A 16,869-nucleotide genomic window follows, 5' to 3' on the forward strand; every position below is an offset into this window, starting at 1 on the left:
TCTTACATGAGGTTTATGAGGTTTTTCCCTGAACTGCATGAGGCTCTCAAAGTACGAAAAGCACATTTCTATTTGTGAACCTGTGTAATATGCAGAAACATCAAAAATTTGGTAAGAAGCCTTTTAATAAGTATTTAATATTTAGGTTATATTTATCCTGCAGGATATTGCTTTGAATAATTGAAAAGATGATGTTTATGCTTATAAAAAATTTTGTTTACGAAACTGGAATTCCTTAAAAAAATATATTTGTGAAATTCAAAAACATTCAAAATAAAATATGGTTTTAAGGACGATTTTCACCTTAAGTGCTGTATTTTAAACGTGGTATATTGTGTGAAATGTGCCAACCGTGTAGGGTGTATAGCCCAGGAAATATTTAAGACTGACAGTTGATATGTAGCATGACGCTACACTTCAAGACACAATGAAACCTGGTTAAAATTAACATCGTCCCAACAGGTGTCTTCAAACTGAAGTGAATTGTATTGTAGGGTAGCGTTAATTCCATAAACACAGCTGGCCACGCAGTTAAAAATGTCATACACCAGCTAAGATCAGCATGATTCAAATAAGGGAAATCACTGAAACTAAATTCCCTGGATAATACCTACTAAATACCACATAAATAAAATCGGCTGGTAGTTAAAGACCAAGCAATCAACAAGCAACTGAAAAAGGCCAAAGAACTACAGAAGACAGAAAAAAAGTTCAGAGTATGGGATGTTTAGTACTTCAGAAGGAAAGCTATTGAAGCATACAAGACGAAAGTTGATGAAGCATTAGTCATGAAAATTAGAATAAGTTTTCTAGACTGTAGTGCCCCCTAATGGAAGCATGACATAATTTATTATTTGTGATAGATCCAAAAACACTCATTTCACTTACTGACCACGCTTGTGTGTACATGTTTAGGCACGTAGACAGTTTGGGGAGACGCCTATTGCTTAGTAGCAATCAATTAACCCAAATCTTTTAATGATGACTTTTAATGGCATCCCTTAAGGGAAGAGCCTACAAAAATGAAATCTATTGGTCAAAGTTTCCAAAGAAAAATGCACAATTATGCATAGAAACAGAGGTGCCTTCTGGAGTGAAAGTACAGAGTCCAAAGGCTGCAAGGCTAAAGTCTGATAAAAAGGCCTCCATATGAAACACACAAGATGGCAGTCAATGCCTCTGTACTACTGGGGAGGACGTGTGATCCTCTGATTCAACAGCGCCCGTTTGAAAGGAGTTCCTCTGACTGGCATGATGAATACACTTATGTACTACACAGCTAATACCAAGGCAACAAAATAAAAAGGTAAATTATTTGTAAGACTCTTTTTGGATACTATAAATCTAGAATGTTTTCAAACTGCAGTAGGATGCTTACTGCATGTCATCAGAGCAATAAAATTAAAATCGCACATCTATACTGTGGAAGCTGCATTTTCCGCCGTCTAATACCATAAATACAGACTTGTGTGGTCAAGAATGGGAAAAAAAAACCTGGCAAAGATGAACATCGAGTTAACAGACAACAGATCAGAGTTGCAACATGTTCCAGAGCACATATCGCTGCATTCGCAGCACACATATTACAATGAGCATCTAAGCAAACCTAATAAACGTCATAAAACGGATTATAAAATTATTAACGATGGAAAGCTTTGGAGGAGAAACCTGTACCTGAACAAATGGATGTCGGGGTAATTTGCGTACTCCAGCTTCCTGGAGTTGCGTCGTGGAAACGTACAGAAGAAGGCATTGGCCAGTAGACAGGCGATTTGTTGCTGTGACATGGTGATGGAGTGATTCATCTTCTGCTTAAGCAACGGTATTGGCTGAAAAGGCAGAGTGAAGCAGGGACAAGGCAGAGATAATTAGTTTAGCTAGCAATTTGCCAAACAAGGAGTAGAAATTCCATTAAGTAAATGACTAGCACTAATTTAAGTCCCCTCACAGATTCTTAAGTCAGCCTGAACCATACCTTCAAGAGCAATCTACATCTAACCTGGACCTCCTCGAATTTGCCCCTGTAGGTTGATAACCTACACACCTGCATTAAAATTATCGCTAAATTTATTAGCGGATGGACTGGCGCCGCCAACAACTGAGCAGGCTCCTGCTGTCAGTTTACGCCGTAATTTAATTAAAACTGGTGCATCTTTCATTTTCTCATTAAAGCGTCGCTGGCAAAACACCATGTGCCAAAGTTCTTGATGTTCGGATACAATAGCAGTGGCTGTAAAGTAAGGCGCGCCAAGTACTCTAATGAATGAAAGTGCAGCACTACACACACTTTGTCCAGAAAAACTGATGACAAGTCATGCTTTATTAGACAGTAAAGAATGACTCATAATAAACTAATATGCATCCTGAGCGGTACTTGGCTTTTATAAAGCGACTCCTGGATGCGAATTCTTTTGTTTCCGCGGGCGAAATGGCTCCAGTCGTTTCTATGCATACATCAGTCAGCTGCTCTGAAGTCTGAAGAGGCTTGGAGAAAGGTGTAGAGCAGACGCAGATTCCGATGAGGTGCATCATTACTCTCGGTCATGCATTCCAACACACCCCAAGGATGAACGATGGCACATCCATTGATTTGGACGTAGCTGCTCAATTTTCTGTCTTAATATGCCATGAGTCAGCTCAGCTTGGGGTCTGAAGGTCCCCTAACCTTCTTGAACTACATCCCTTCTCCCTGGATGAAGTCTATCTGCCTCATTTAAAGCGGGACCCCTATTCAAATGCATTGGGTCCTCTTCCGACACCTTCATTTGGCATTTATGCAACGTTATTCCTCTGCCCCTTGAATAAGGTGCCTTGCCATTCATTCCACTAGAAGCTATCCATTTAAAAAGAGATAGAAATCTGTTTTTATGAGGGCAGATGCGCATCTCTTCCCCGCATTAGAGATGTCTGTCGGGCTTTCGTAATACATGCAGACCACTGCACGCGCAGCTCCCATAACCTTAATAAGAAAAACTATGTTAAAAACAAAATCCCATATAGGGTTAGTAAATTACTAGAGATACTCCTGTGATGGATATCAGGCCATGGAGAAACTTATAAACCTGAGGGGAGGAAAAACGAATAGAAGCGAGCAGCCAGACACTGTGGTTGTACTTGCCTGAAGGGAGCACAAAGTCCAAGTGGGAAAGACCCAAGACACGGGACTTGCTGCTCAACGGTCAAAGCTCCTCAGCTCCTAACGAGCTCTCATACCGCAGGTGCTCATTATCCCGCGGCCTTCATTCGGGACGACCGCAAGGCTGCAGAGCCTTAATAAGAATCACAACTCAGGCCAGGGACCTTGACCCAGGCCCATCTGCCCGCCTCCAGTTCGGTCCCGTCAGGCTCCAATCCCCTCCTTTCGGTCTGTACCAACCTTGGTGCAGAGCTTGTCTGCGCTCAGGGCCAGCTCCGCCATCTTTGGCAGGACGGTTCCGAACAGATGCTGCACGGACTGAGGATCAAGAACCTTAAGAAAAGAGAGAGCGTCAATGTGGAGAGGCTTCTCCATCAGGATCAACCGCCATATCTGGCTGGACTGCCACCAGCCAGCTGTACTGCTAATGTGATGAAACACAGGACATCGTTAATGAGCACAATGACTCTCCTCTGTCCGAGCTGGAAAGATGGCTTGGACCAGGGTTCAGAAAAAAAAAAAAAAAAAAAAAAAAAAAAAAAACACACTAGACTCTTTTCTTTCCATTGAATAAACACTTAATCATTTTAAATAGCCCCATCTGCATGCACACTCAATCAGAAATAAATAACGTATGTTCCAGAAGGTGCTTCCATTCATCTGAATAGTGAAAAATAAGCACGTCACATGGCTCACCTAAAGGGCAACTCCAAAGATCTGAACATTTGACCTTTATAGCATTAACCCAACACACTCATTTATAGCATCACACACATTCCGATTTTTTCTTTTTTTTTTTTCATTTCAAGAAAATTGAATATATATCGCACGTAAAACCCACAAGCAAGGATGAAACGGCTAAAGACCAAAAAACACATAGTGCCTTACGCAAATACAAGACCGGCCTTAGTTCAAACAGCACCACCTCGCGTTGACACATGAGGTGGGTGAAGTGCACCACGGGATATTCCAAGATCTCAAAATAGAAGAGATCAAAGACACACGACTGAGTCCCGCTGTCGGCTTGTCAGTTAGAACCCCGTTCCGAGGTCAGGGGTGCAAAACAAGGCCCTTGGATGGATTGTCAACTTATCAGTGGAAGGACAGTGATCTCACTGGCAAATTGACATTGCGTGGCAATGCAGAGCTTTGGTTTTTCTTTTTTCAAAGAAGGGTCTTTTAGGGTTCGGCAGGGGACGAATAACAGCAGAGATGAATAACAAAATGAGGTGCATTTGTATTTGCACTAAAAGACTAGGTAAGGAATTTATCATCATTACGAAGGATTATATATCTTATGGATTCCAACTACATTACCATGTAGTTACTCAAAATTAAAACTATACACTTTCTTCTAATTACAGATAAAAGTAAAAGGACAGAGTGAAAAATTGCCCAAAGAGTAACAGCAATAATTCCACATAAATTTTCATGATTGTTATTTCTGTAATAATTTTACATTATTGCAACAGCACACCTTTATCAAGGGAGTGCACCGTTTTGTTAATATCTTCACACGTAGTGCGCATCGTTAATTCAATGACGCGATGGTGTTTAAGTTCACCAGGGAAAACTGTATTAACAACTTGGTGTCGGACACTAGCGGTGCTTTGAAAACGCCCGTAACTTTAAAAGCTGCAGTTTGGCAGCATTTTGGGTTCAGAACGGTCAAACATTCACATGAGCTTTACAAAAGTAAAGAGATTTGCAAGGTATGCCAAATGGAGGTGAAGTATTCCGGAAAAAGTTAAAAATGTCCAGTTTACATGTTCGCACTTTAAACTTAGTTTTTCATATTGTAACTGAAATAAAATAGCATTTGTCTTCAACAGAAACAGCTTTTTTGGGTGAATTCTTAATGTCATATTTTTTAATAATGCCCTAGGTTAGTGTCCCAATAGCAGTCCACTAATGAAGGTATAGACACCTTTGGTGTCCTCTGTTGGTTGTCTTGGATCTGTTCGCTAATTCTGCCCAACAGCATGTTTGTGAAAGCAATTGTATGAACATTCTGGGAGGGGGATTGGTCCTTACAGCCATCTTTAACTATCAATACTTCATTCATTCGTCGTTGAATGTCAATATAATACTAGTATTAATATGTTGCACAACTACACAGTCATGTAATTAAGGTAACAGCTAAAAAAATAAAAAAAAAAAAAACTTTTAAAAACACTGACCCAAATCGATATCGGATCGAAACAGATTGGATCGAAACGTGATCATCAATTCTAAATCTTGAATCGGAATCGAATCTTGAAATTTTAATCAATACCCAGCACTGGTTAGAAGACCCGACGAGAGCACTGGATTCAACTGCATTACAAGGACTGGCCACTCATTTTGGATCTGGGCAAAACAGGCTTGGAACACAAAAGGGAGAATGCTTTGGCTTGGCTGGGGGGGCCTCTCAAAGAAAATGAAATCTCGTTAAGTTCTTGGATGCAAATGTATTTTTTTTTATTTGAGGGACCAGTGCTCTGATTAGTGGTCAGACTGGCAGCTCGGCAAACAACCATAAGGAGAAACTGTCTGAATATGAGATACCAGGAATAAGGCAATTTAACGTTTGCCATTTGCACAAAAAAAAAACCCTTGGAAGACCTCACAATGAGAACAGTCTCCTTTAGACAAAAGAGACGTCAAAATTTCATATTTTCAAAGCAGCCCTGATAGGCAAACAAGGGCAGTTTTATTTGGTATTGAATAAGAAGACCTTTTCAGTAAGACTGCAGGCTATCCAGAACCTTCATATATTTCCAATTCAATGATAGTGAGATTTAAGCAATGTGGTTTAAGGAAATAAAAAATGACTAAAAGACAGAAGCAGACAGTTGGGACATTTAGGAAACCGGCGGCCCACACCACATGCTTTTCCACAAACATTCTAAGATGGAGGTGCCGTGATTTTAACTCGTAGCGGATATTCACCATGTACTTATTTATAACAGCATTGGCTGCAAAATGGCGGGATGATCAATCACCGGGCAATTTCATCAAGGTTTGGCTGGGGGTGTCGGCTGATTAAATGGATTCCTGGAACAGATGCAAATGAACAAAATGCGTAGAACGGGATGGGGTGTTCCTGGCCAAGAAGCCTCGACTGGCAATTTAGCGGGAAACATTTACACTCCTGCAAAAGAGGCCCGACTAAACACTGTCATAAGTAATGACCTGCATGACATCATAAACCTCTCCTTTGGGCATAATGAATGAAAGCAGCTGACAGGCCAAATGGGATACAGCTGAGGTAGCACGGGGCGGTGTTTCTAAATCAAACCGCGACAGCGCATCAAATCAGCTAAACTAACACTCGGCGCACGACTTGAAACGGTTCTATATATCACATCAAACTGACAAAGTAATCAACCAAAAGAGGCAGTCTGCGTCAGGGCAAAGTTTTAGATTTAGTGCCGTTTTCCTATATTCTCAGCCTCCGCTGCCTACCCCGGCACCGGCGGTAAAGCATTTGGGGTCGGCAGAAATGTAGCATATAAAAAAAAAAAAAACGAAACGTTTGTGAGCTCATATCCATAAATACGAAAACAATCTGACCCTGTCTGTCAGGGGCCTTCGTGCTGTTCATTAAGTGGATCTGGCGGATGAATATTTAATGGGTGCGTCGGCCTGTCATCCGCATCCCCCCCCCCGGCCCTCGCTCCACCTGACACTCACTCACATGGTGGGTCAAAATGCTTCAAGACGTCTCTATCAGAGATCGGTGGCTCCATCTGATGGAACATCAAAACAGCTTTTACTGGAAATCACGGTGTGTTTGTATTGGCTGCATTTCCCAAGAAAGCTTCCCTACCACAGCAGAAACCCCTCAGGTTCTAACTCGCTATATACTGGGGATCTTGCGCTAATTAAAATTTTACAGAACTCTCCCTGATTGGGGAAAAAATTTTAAATGGACACCATGAGCTCAGAGGCTGTATATAAACACCATACATGTAGCAATTTATTCTCAACTAAGTTTTACTATGTGACAACTCAAAGGGAAGCTACATTTACCGCACCAAGTGCGAAGACGTTAGTAAAAAAAAAACAAAAAAAACATGGTGATTATCCCAAACCATCTTCTCAAAAGCAACAGGCTGCTCCAGAACAATCCTCCATATGCATGCTCTCCATTTACACTGCAGACAGGTAACTCGATTCCCCTGGTTTGCATTTGTGTCTAGTCGGTCATTACTCCACCTACAGCTCGGCCCGCTGCACCCACTTAGCCGGAGCTTCCCCCCTCAGACACCACAGCCTTCCTAACTCGACCAAGTTCAAATTAACAAGGGGAAGGGGTGGAGAGTCCGGTCCATGCAAAATGCACCATGCCTGGGGAAACCCACAGAGGGAGGCTTTACGGAACCGACGGACCCCCTTTTCACAGCCGTCGAAAAGACAGCGGACTGGCGGCTCTAATCCTGAGAGCCACTAGGACCGTTTGCAAAATGGCCCCTAATTTCTATTTCCTCTTTATAACCATTACAACTGCTGTGTCAATCATGGCGTCCGTCTGCCTTGGAGGCTTTTCACCTCCTCGGAATGATTAGACTATTTGCGCAACTTCAGGAGGGGGCCCCAGAATCTAATTAAGTCCAAAGAATTTAACAAGAATTGGCTGGCATTTTGAATATATGGGCTTATTTTGCCCAGACCTTAGGGGTAGACTTTCAATTCCTTTTGTTACGAAAAAAAACTGTATAAAAGTCCCCCCCCCCCCCCCCGCTTGTCACGATAAGGCCACATACCGACACTTGAGAAATAGGTAGCTAGAGAACGGAGCCAACTGTGTAAATTTAACCATGTGTTTACATCTATATTGTGAAGAGACCGGCTTGTTGAATTTGTCCCTCAACCTTCTTCATAAAACTACCATGCGTATCTTTAATCAAAAGACAAAAGGTTTCAATAAGCCAGACATCTCGACTTAAACAACTAGCACTACGATTCGGTATGAGTGTGTCAAGTCAAAGTCGAGGAGATGCTGTTTAGCTACTGTGACGTTGAGGCTTAGACGCACAGTAGGGTAGAGGGAGGGTAATTTACAGAGGATACACAAAACATTTACAGAGTAACATCAGAATCCATTCTAGCATAACAAACAACCCAATACACCAAATGACAAATTCAACAAGAGCTCCTCAAACTAAATGTTTCCATATTAGAAGAATTACGCAAAATTACAGTCCTAATCACCCATAACAGACTTGTTATTTTATTACCAACATGAGAAAATGGATAATTTAAAAATTGAGCCCAAGGTACTTTAAGCCACTTATGAATTAAGCCGAGAAGCACAAGGCAGCTCCAAATTCATAATGAGCTGAAGGTCTCCACGGGAAGTTAATTTCCAGTCAAATTAAATATAATAGCTAGCGTGTCACTGCTCGGTGCACCGGTGGCCACAGCTAAAGACATCCTTATTAGATCCAACCTGGTCAGTGGACACGTTCAGTGGCTTCTCAGCACGAGTGCAAAAAAACACAGTTAAAACTGCAGGGAAATTAAATGCTACGAAAATTGTGAAAATAATTAACGTTTTATCATCGTGGAACTATCCCTTAAAAAGGGTGGGGCGTCTTAAGAAAAATGCATAATTTATCGGTTTACATATTTAATTTGCATAATGTAACATCTCATATGTTAACGAATGGAAAGTCCTGAACTTAGGTGGTCCCTGGACTGATTGGGGAATGGCCATGAAGATGGGGGTGTGAGTTTACGTCGACAGCGTCGTGCAGGAAAACAAAGAAAGGAAAAAAGGTGTGGCTCTCGTCTTCGGTGGTTAATAGTCTGTTCGAAGGATCGCTTGACAGGGCGTCTACATTACGCTAACTCAGTGGCGGGGAGGGGGGAGGTCTCTAATCACTGCAATTTCACCAGGGAAAAAACAACTGCCAGTTTTTCGTCAGCTTTACCCCTGCAGTACCAATGTTACCAGCAAACGCAAAAAACAAACACAAATTTGTACTGACATCTAGCACCTGTTCATTATTGGTCATGTGATCACAGTGAACATTTTTCCCCAGATGTAAAACAACGCAACAGAAAAACGTAGGGCAGCAGAGCTCACCATGGCTAAAGAATATCAAATACCATTTTTTAAGTATGACATGTAACAATTTATATTTTGATGTAAGGGGGAAAATTGAGTCAATTTATTTAATGCCTCCAAAAAAAATTGTATTGTGAGCATTTCCCAAGAGCGCCCTCTACTGCTTAAAATTGGAACAGTAGAATAATGTAAGTAACCCTCCATTCAGTTTCAATACTACCCAAACAAGCGAGGATGAGAGTCAATCTCCCAAAATGGCACATCGATTTCTCATGAGGAACAACGATTTTGAGAAAGATGACTATTTCATTGTCTGATCGATCATTTGTAATGGCAATATGTATCTTTTTTTGTAATATTTCTACAGGGCATTTCCAAGGAATAACAGGGACTATGAATAGTGTCACAAAAACGTATGTATCAATTTATCAAATAATACAGCAAAAATAAGACATTCTGCAGGGCTGTGAATAATTCTTCAAATAGTTTTGCACAATTGTTCCATGATCCAGTGCGTAATGTCACTTTCCCTAGTCATACTGATCGGTCCTACATAATTAATAAAGCATCACAAAAAAATTTTACAAATGAAAACCCCAACAAAGTACATAAAGTACCGATGAAGGATTATCACATGTATGAAGACCAAGAATGTGGTGCAAGTTCACTGAAGTCAGTTGCCTGCTGAAAGCAACACAACGCAAAAATCGGCAAATGCAAAGCTAACATTACGAGATGAGAGCTGGTGACCTTGAGTGGTGCAGCATTACTGATGTTCCACACAGAAAGAGAGCTGAGGTGCCACAGCCACAGCCAGACCTGGGAATACGGTAGAGATGCACGGCACACTGCCATCAGGATGGGCTGCTCTCCGAAGCTACCCTCCATTAACGCACATCCAGATTTAATGCTTCCTTTTAATTAAATTAAATGGAGCTATAAAGTTATTTAAAAACCTGTCGATCGAGAATAAATCTTTCCCAACCTATAACTTCCACAGTTTTGGCAAAGAAACCACGCATACCTCTGTGACCCAACTTTTAAGATCTACCGATAATAAATCCGGGGTGTAGCCGAGACAATGACACGAAAAAAAAAGGACAGTGGAGCACCCTTACTATTCTCACATCCCAGTTACAGCATGGATGAACTAAGTAAGATTATTCATAACAGCAGCTATAAAAAGGAATTCAAATTAAAGCATTAGTTAACATTTTAAGGGCAGTTCCTGGGTTAATTAAGTCAACCATCCTGTTATCAGGTGATTCTTTGAATACCACCCCTTCTTGACACGAATATTAAATGATATTTTCAGAGGTCAAACACATCGAGTTGGGAAGGAAACACACTCGTCTAAAGGGTAAATTTAACGATTCTCATTTCTGCTGTGGACCCACACGCAACCTTCAGGATATGGACACAATTAAATTCTTTTTTTTTTTTTTCCTTCAATACCGTATGTGTATAGCTAGTATTGATTGTACATAAAACAAAACCGTTTATGTTGACCCAGGAAGTTAGTCCTGAATTGAACCTAACACTGCGGGTTTGTGGGAAACTCTGATCGCCTTACGTAGTATCCGTGTTCAGTAACGGCAAGCGGCCTAAAGTCTGGCTCCTGAGCCCTTCAGGCTGAGCTCACCAAAGCCTCACACCTGGAACGGCAGGCAAAGTGACGTCCAACCCCCACGATCCATTTACGTGATGCATTACCTCCAGCCCAATGATTGACGACAGAGGCAGCAGGTAGATTCATGTCCCCGATAGCAGAGGCGTACTGTATTAAATCTCCTACACGCTTAAATATATTATGACCCTTCAATAACTGAATCGACTTAATGCAAGTAGAGTGAAAGGAATCAAAAAGTCAAAACGCTCCCGCCCTCAGAAACAGCCAATCAGGGTCCGTTATAAGGAATGCATCCGGTTCTGTTGCATTTGCAGCTAATGAAGGCTCAACACAGGGAAGCACGCCCATTGCAAATTTAACCCTGAGCTCAATAATGCAACGATACACCGGAGCGTTCCTTTTAATAAACGCGAAGCTGAGTCACGGTCAAACTGGGCCAGGGACATTAATGCAGTGTAGCAAGCAGAGTCACTGACTGGTCCACTTCGCTTGGACCCGTGACAGAGAAAGACTCCCCATACGAGCAGATGAAGAAGGCACGGCCTTCCCGGACGGCGTACCTGCGACGCGGGCACTTAGGCGAAATGGCCCAGCACTTCATCTCCAACAGCTGCTGATTTTATGCTTTGGCGTGCCGGCTCTAATTGGATAGCTTAATAGGAACGAGCTCACGGGCCGTCTGCGTACGGTTTGTATAAATAAACCTTAATTAGCCAGCCTCCGCGACAGCACAGTGCGCCGTAAAACAAACAGTCCCCCAGTGCTCTCTCATCTCTTAGACAGGAGGCAGCCTTTGAGAAGCTTAAGCGGAACCGTCCGCTGCCTGCGTATCGGCACGAAATGACTTCGGACCAATCCGAGAGACGCTCGTCGTTCTTAATGTTACCACCATGGGCAGACCAATTATCCCGGAATCAGAGGCGGTCATTAGGCTGCTCGTTTCGTTAAGGCCCGCTGAGCTGAGCGACGCACCAAAGCGTAATGATGCGTCCACCTAGGGGGAGACCGATGCCAGCAGAGGCTGCGCCGAACGCTGGGGAGTTACTAGCCTTCGCTGAGGAGCAGACTGCAAGGATGATGAAGATGGCAGGAGGAAAACTGCAGAACATACACAAAAATCAGGATGGCTGTTCGCTGCCATTATACTTCATGTTGGCTGTACTTTGGTGTGTTAATACTACAGGCCATAACACCAACCCGGTCCTTGGGGACCTCCCCAGACAGTCCACATTTTTGCTCCCTCCCAGACAGTCCACATTTTTGCTCCCTCCCAGACAGTCCACATTTTTGCTCCCGCCCAAGGGAGTAAAAATATGGACTGTCCGGGTCTCCCTGAGGACCAGGTTGGGAAACACTGAATTATAGGACTAGCACATACTACTCAGCATGTTGCAATGGGATTACAGTAGATCATGTTAATTATACCAGGGCTAGAATTACCAGGGCTGGGAGAACAAGGAAACAATTAACTCAAACTTCTGAAACAATTACACTCATTTATCTGACGGCTTTACATAAAGCAACTTAAGGTAGAGAGGAGGATTATGATTTGCGTGCTACCTGGGATTCAAACCCACAACCATGTCATTATCAGTGCGATGCTCTACTTGCTGAGCTACAAGAGACTAAACATGCAATCGAACTGGTAATTCAAATATTTTCATCAACATTTACAGTTTTCTTTACAACATCTGATTTGGGAGGAAACCTGACACAATGTCGATGATGCTGATGACTTTTTATGGTATATAAAAAATATAAAAAGGTTTATGATGCAATTCGAGGAGACGCACTGAGCTCCCAATCAATCAAACTTGTCAAAAAAAAAAACACCAATTGAAGATTAGATGCGACAAAGTGCATGTTTTAAACAGATGCGACCTGGCTTTCACATTCTACATGAATCACCAACAGTACAATTATATACAGTACTTTTTTTCCTATAATAGCAATTTCTTGCCTGAATTAAGTGATCAGTGCTGCAGATTAAAGGGCTGTGGCATCTAACCCGGGATGAAATGTCACTACTGCAGGAGATAAGAAAGAGCATGATCTACAAATCAAATCCAGTGCCAGACAGAGTGCTGACACAGATCAGCCTAAGCATGTAAACCATAAGTGTGCAGAGCACGGACCACAATAATTCGCCTTCCCAGAATCAATCTGGGTCAGAGGAGTGCAATCACAATGTAACCGGCAGCAGGTAGCTTGTGGGTTTAAGTACAGGGACTCCCACTCAGAAGGTGACCAGTTCAAATCCCTGGAGGTGCCCTGTTGTAATGACCAGCAGCAAGATAACCAGACTTAAATGTAGAAGCCGGAGACAAAACTGTAAACAGGGGAAATGCAGGAACAGGATGAACTGCAGCAGTGCAAAGTTCCTCATCATGCACGCAAAGGATACATTTTTATGCTGCAATGCTTACCTTGGTACAAAGGATATTCATGGCACTGAAATCCCATTTCTTGGAATGGGCCGTGCTGTATTTCAATATTGCACTCTGAAATGAAACATTTGTCAGAAATTAGCACAGGGCATTGAGAGGAAGCTTTAAATCACTAACAGGCCCTACTTTAACAAGGACAGACAACAAAATAACATGCAAAGAACCCTTAAATATATCCATACTAAGGCGGATTGAAAGAAAAACCATTAAGCGTTTTAATAGATTTTGTTTGTGAGACGTTCACACCATCTAGTGGATAAAGGTATAATAGCGGTCAAGGAAACCTGGAGTAATGTTGGTTTTTAAATGGTGCCACACTAAGTGGTACAACACCGCAGCAGTCTTACCAGCATTCTTAAACAGGAAGTGCAAAAAACAGGTACATGATCACAAACCTAGGATTTACCAATTCTTATTAACAATTAATCACTAACAACCTCACCTTCACACCATGAACGCCTTTAAACTCTGTTCTCAGAGCTTTCTGAATCAATTCCCATCGACTCTGCACTCCACTTCCGTCCTGGAGAAAAGCAGAGTAAATACATAAACAACACATATGTTCACAGGGTTTCTGCAGGTTTAAAGCTTTTTATGACCTTTTTAAGACCATCACAAATGCAATTTAAGACCCATTTCACGTCCTTATTGGCAAGCACATGAAGGAAATTCAGTCCTAGAATAGCTTGCGAAGTAAATTAATATATTCACATTCAACATGCACATTCAGCTATTTATTTTCATTTATTTTTTTGATGAGACGCCAAATTCGCGCACCACGACACAATAGCTCAGTCTGCCCCGATAAATTTTGACCAGGCTACACGGTTTGTGATTAGTGGTTCCATTCTAGCTTTGCAACAGCATAACCAATACAGTTTTTAAAACCTGTCAAAATTATATTTAAAATATTTTAAGGCCTAAAATTCTGATTATTGGATTTAAAACATTAAGACTTTTGAAGGACATAAAGAAACCCTGGTCCAGAGACCACTTTATGAGGTAAGCTAGCTAGTACCTAGTAGGCCCCACTTGCACCCCTACAACAGCCATAAGGGCTGAATTGCCTGTTCATAGAAGCCGCTCCATTTCGCACTGTTCCTGCATGTCCTGTGGCCTTCCTGTTATTCTGAATACTCTCCTCTCTCATTAGCAAGATGTTTTCAGCCACAGAACTGCCATTAACTGGTTTGTTTTTCGTTCATCACATCCTTCTCCAAACTCTAGACAATGTCGTGTGTGATAAGTCCCAGGAGAGCAGCTGTTTCCGAGACGGTGGCAACCCAATGCGCGGCTCCACACATCACAGCACGTTCAGAATCATTCAGATCAGACATCACAGTCATTCTAACACTCAGCCACATAGTAACAGGGCCTGTCTATGTGCTGAATGTGTTCAGGTGCTGGAACGATTTTGAGGATTGTTAACTGGCAGCTATACCTAATAGGCTGGCCCCGGAGATTCACAGAACGTATACAGAGATATATAAGCATATCCAGCCGAGATGCGGGGGAAAATATGCACACTCCCACACAGGCAATGTCATCTTAAAGCCCTACCTGTCCTTTTTAAGGAGCAACAGGAGCTAGTAGACTGGCTTGTATAGCATGAGAAATATGAGCAGAACAATGTCCTCTACAGAGGACAGAAATTAATTGCTGGAGCGCAAGAGGGTATGTAAATATGGAGATACAGCCACGATAATGCATGATGTTCAGGTAGGAGTCCACCAGGCTGTCCCCACAAACCCACACTGCACCTCTGCCAATGCTGCAGCACCTACAGGACCCTGGGACTCCGCAGGTGTCACCTGACAGGCGTGATTACCTCGCTATCCAATGGAAAGAGGCTCTTGTCTGAACAGGGCATCTTCACATTCAGCTCATCCCACGCATCCTTAAACTTTGTGGGATACGGGACGGGGACCTCTCCCTCCCGGAGCAGGTCGGTCTGTAAGAACGCACAAAGAAGAAATATTATGCAGCTGTAACACCAGGAGCATGCCATGTAAGTAACTGCTTTATTTACAGGACAATATGGGTAGCATACTCAAAAGTACTCAATAATACTACGCTTAAGGAACTCAAAGCAGTCCTGCTGGCCGATGTCTTTCTTGTGTCGTCTGCAAACAAAGACGACTTTCACAGACCTGTTCCCACGGACATATTTACCTGTTATCTTATGCCGTAAAGCTATTTTAATACTGCTCTTTAAATACTTTACATAGCACTTCTGGGGACCTGACTTTTTAGGATCTCCAAGGTTTATAAAGCCTGAAACATCCTTACATTTGGGGACATTTTTGGATAACCTCAATTTTATAAAAAAAATTGAATGCAATCAAAAAAGTAAAAATGCCAAAAGTCTTATATTTGGGTTGGTTACGTAGGGTTATGGTTAGGGCTGGGTAGAAGTCAGGGGTGTCGTGATTCGGATGAGAGTTTTTTCCCATAGAAATGAATGGACGCTCCCCATTTAGAGAGATACACCAACGTGTGTGTGTGCGTGTGTGTTTTCTTCCATCTTGTTAAGTGGTATTTTTTGCCCCTTAGAGCAAACCCAGCAGAAACACCATAAAGACCTGACCCTGCAAAGTACCTCCCACCAAATGTGCTGCACTTTAGAAACAGTAACGTTTCTTTACTGAAACAAATGAGGGAATATCAGATGAATGAATGAATGATAGTTACCGTATAACATAATCTACACCAGTGTTTCCCAATCTGGTCCTCAGGGACCCATAGACAGTTCACATTTTTGCTCCCTGCCAGTTCCTTGCCAGACAGTTCACATTTTTGCTCCCCTCCCAGCTCCCCTACCAGGAAGGAGCAAAAACACAAGCTGTCTGCGGGTCCCGAGGACCAGATTGGGAAACACTGTTCTACACTGTAACTGTACACTCATCTAACTTTCAGAAGGTAATGTGAGCACAAAAAACAAAGCAGTATGACACTCTAATCCCTATCAAGTCCTCTGTCACCACAGTGTGTGGTCTAAACCTGGAAACCCCGGAAACAAGCCGTACCCTTATCATGATGGTGTGGTTTTCGGCCACCTTCAGCGGCGGTAGGGGTAGGCTGCACTGGGGCATCCTCTTGAGCTCTTCAATCGGGGTACCGAGCCACCTGGCGTCCACAGGAGGGGAGGAGTCCTGCGGGCTGCAGGCACAAGAGAGGGGTAGGAAAGGCATCACCGAGGTGCCCAGGAACACGGAAGAGCATGGAAAGGACACCAGCTGCTTTGGGAAACACCACCGCAAACAAACAATCTCATGTGATTCTCTTACACAATCAACTTAAAGGTATGTTACCAGAAACCTAAAAGGGGAAAGTATCTGCTGTTCTGAGAGACTAAGAATGCCGTTACTCATTCCCACAAAAATACTCTTACAGCTCTCTCAAAATCATTTAGCAAACATATTGGGGACCTCAAAGGAATAAACATTTACAAACTCTACAATTCATGTCACCTTAACGGCAGAAAGATAAAGATATTTAAACAGCCCTAAGACAACTGGCATGACCCACAGGAGACGGTAAACACTACTACAGTTACATTCATGCTCGTAATACACTTGCATGTCTTTTCTGCAAGCTTAAC

The 16,869-nt window shown here is 42.5% G+C and overlaps 1 protein-coding gene across 3 annotated transcripts in view; it reads right to left on the reverse strand.

Moving 5' to 3' along the window:
* Nucleotides 1-16,869, reverse strand: part of parga (poly (ADP-ribose) glycohydrolase a) — a 42,314-nt gene that overhangs the window by 22,715 nt on the left and 2,730 nt on the right. For all 3 annotated transcript variants that reach the window (XM_048988035.1, XM_048988036.1, XM_048988033.1), the window contains 6 exons: nt 16,295-16,427; nt 15,097-15,219; nt 13,711-13,791; nt 13,248-13,322; nt 3,377-3,469; nt 1,675-1,829 (listed from right to left, as the gene is read on the reverse strand). In XM_048988035.1, coding sequence (XP_048843992.1) covers nt 1,675-1,829; nt 3,377-3,469; nt 13,248-13,322; nt 13,711-13,791; nt 15,097-15,219; nt 16,295-16,427 — 660 coding nt within the window. The remainder of the gene's footprint in view (nt 1-1,674; nt 1,830-3,376; nt 3,470-13,247; nt 13,323-13,710; nt 13,792-15,096; nt 15,220-16,294; nt 16,428-16,869) is intronic.

This window comes from Brienomyrus brachyistius, chromosome 20 (genome assembly GCF_023856365.1).
Source record: "Brienomyrus brachyistius isolate T26 chromosome 20, BBRACH_0.4, whole genome shotgun sequence".
Classification (NCBI taxonomy): Eukaryota; Metazoa; Chordata; class Actinopteri; order Osteoglossiformes; family Mormyridae; genus Brienomyrus; species Brienomyrus brachyistius.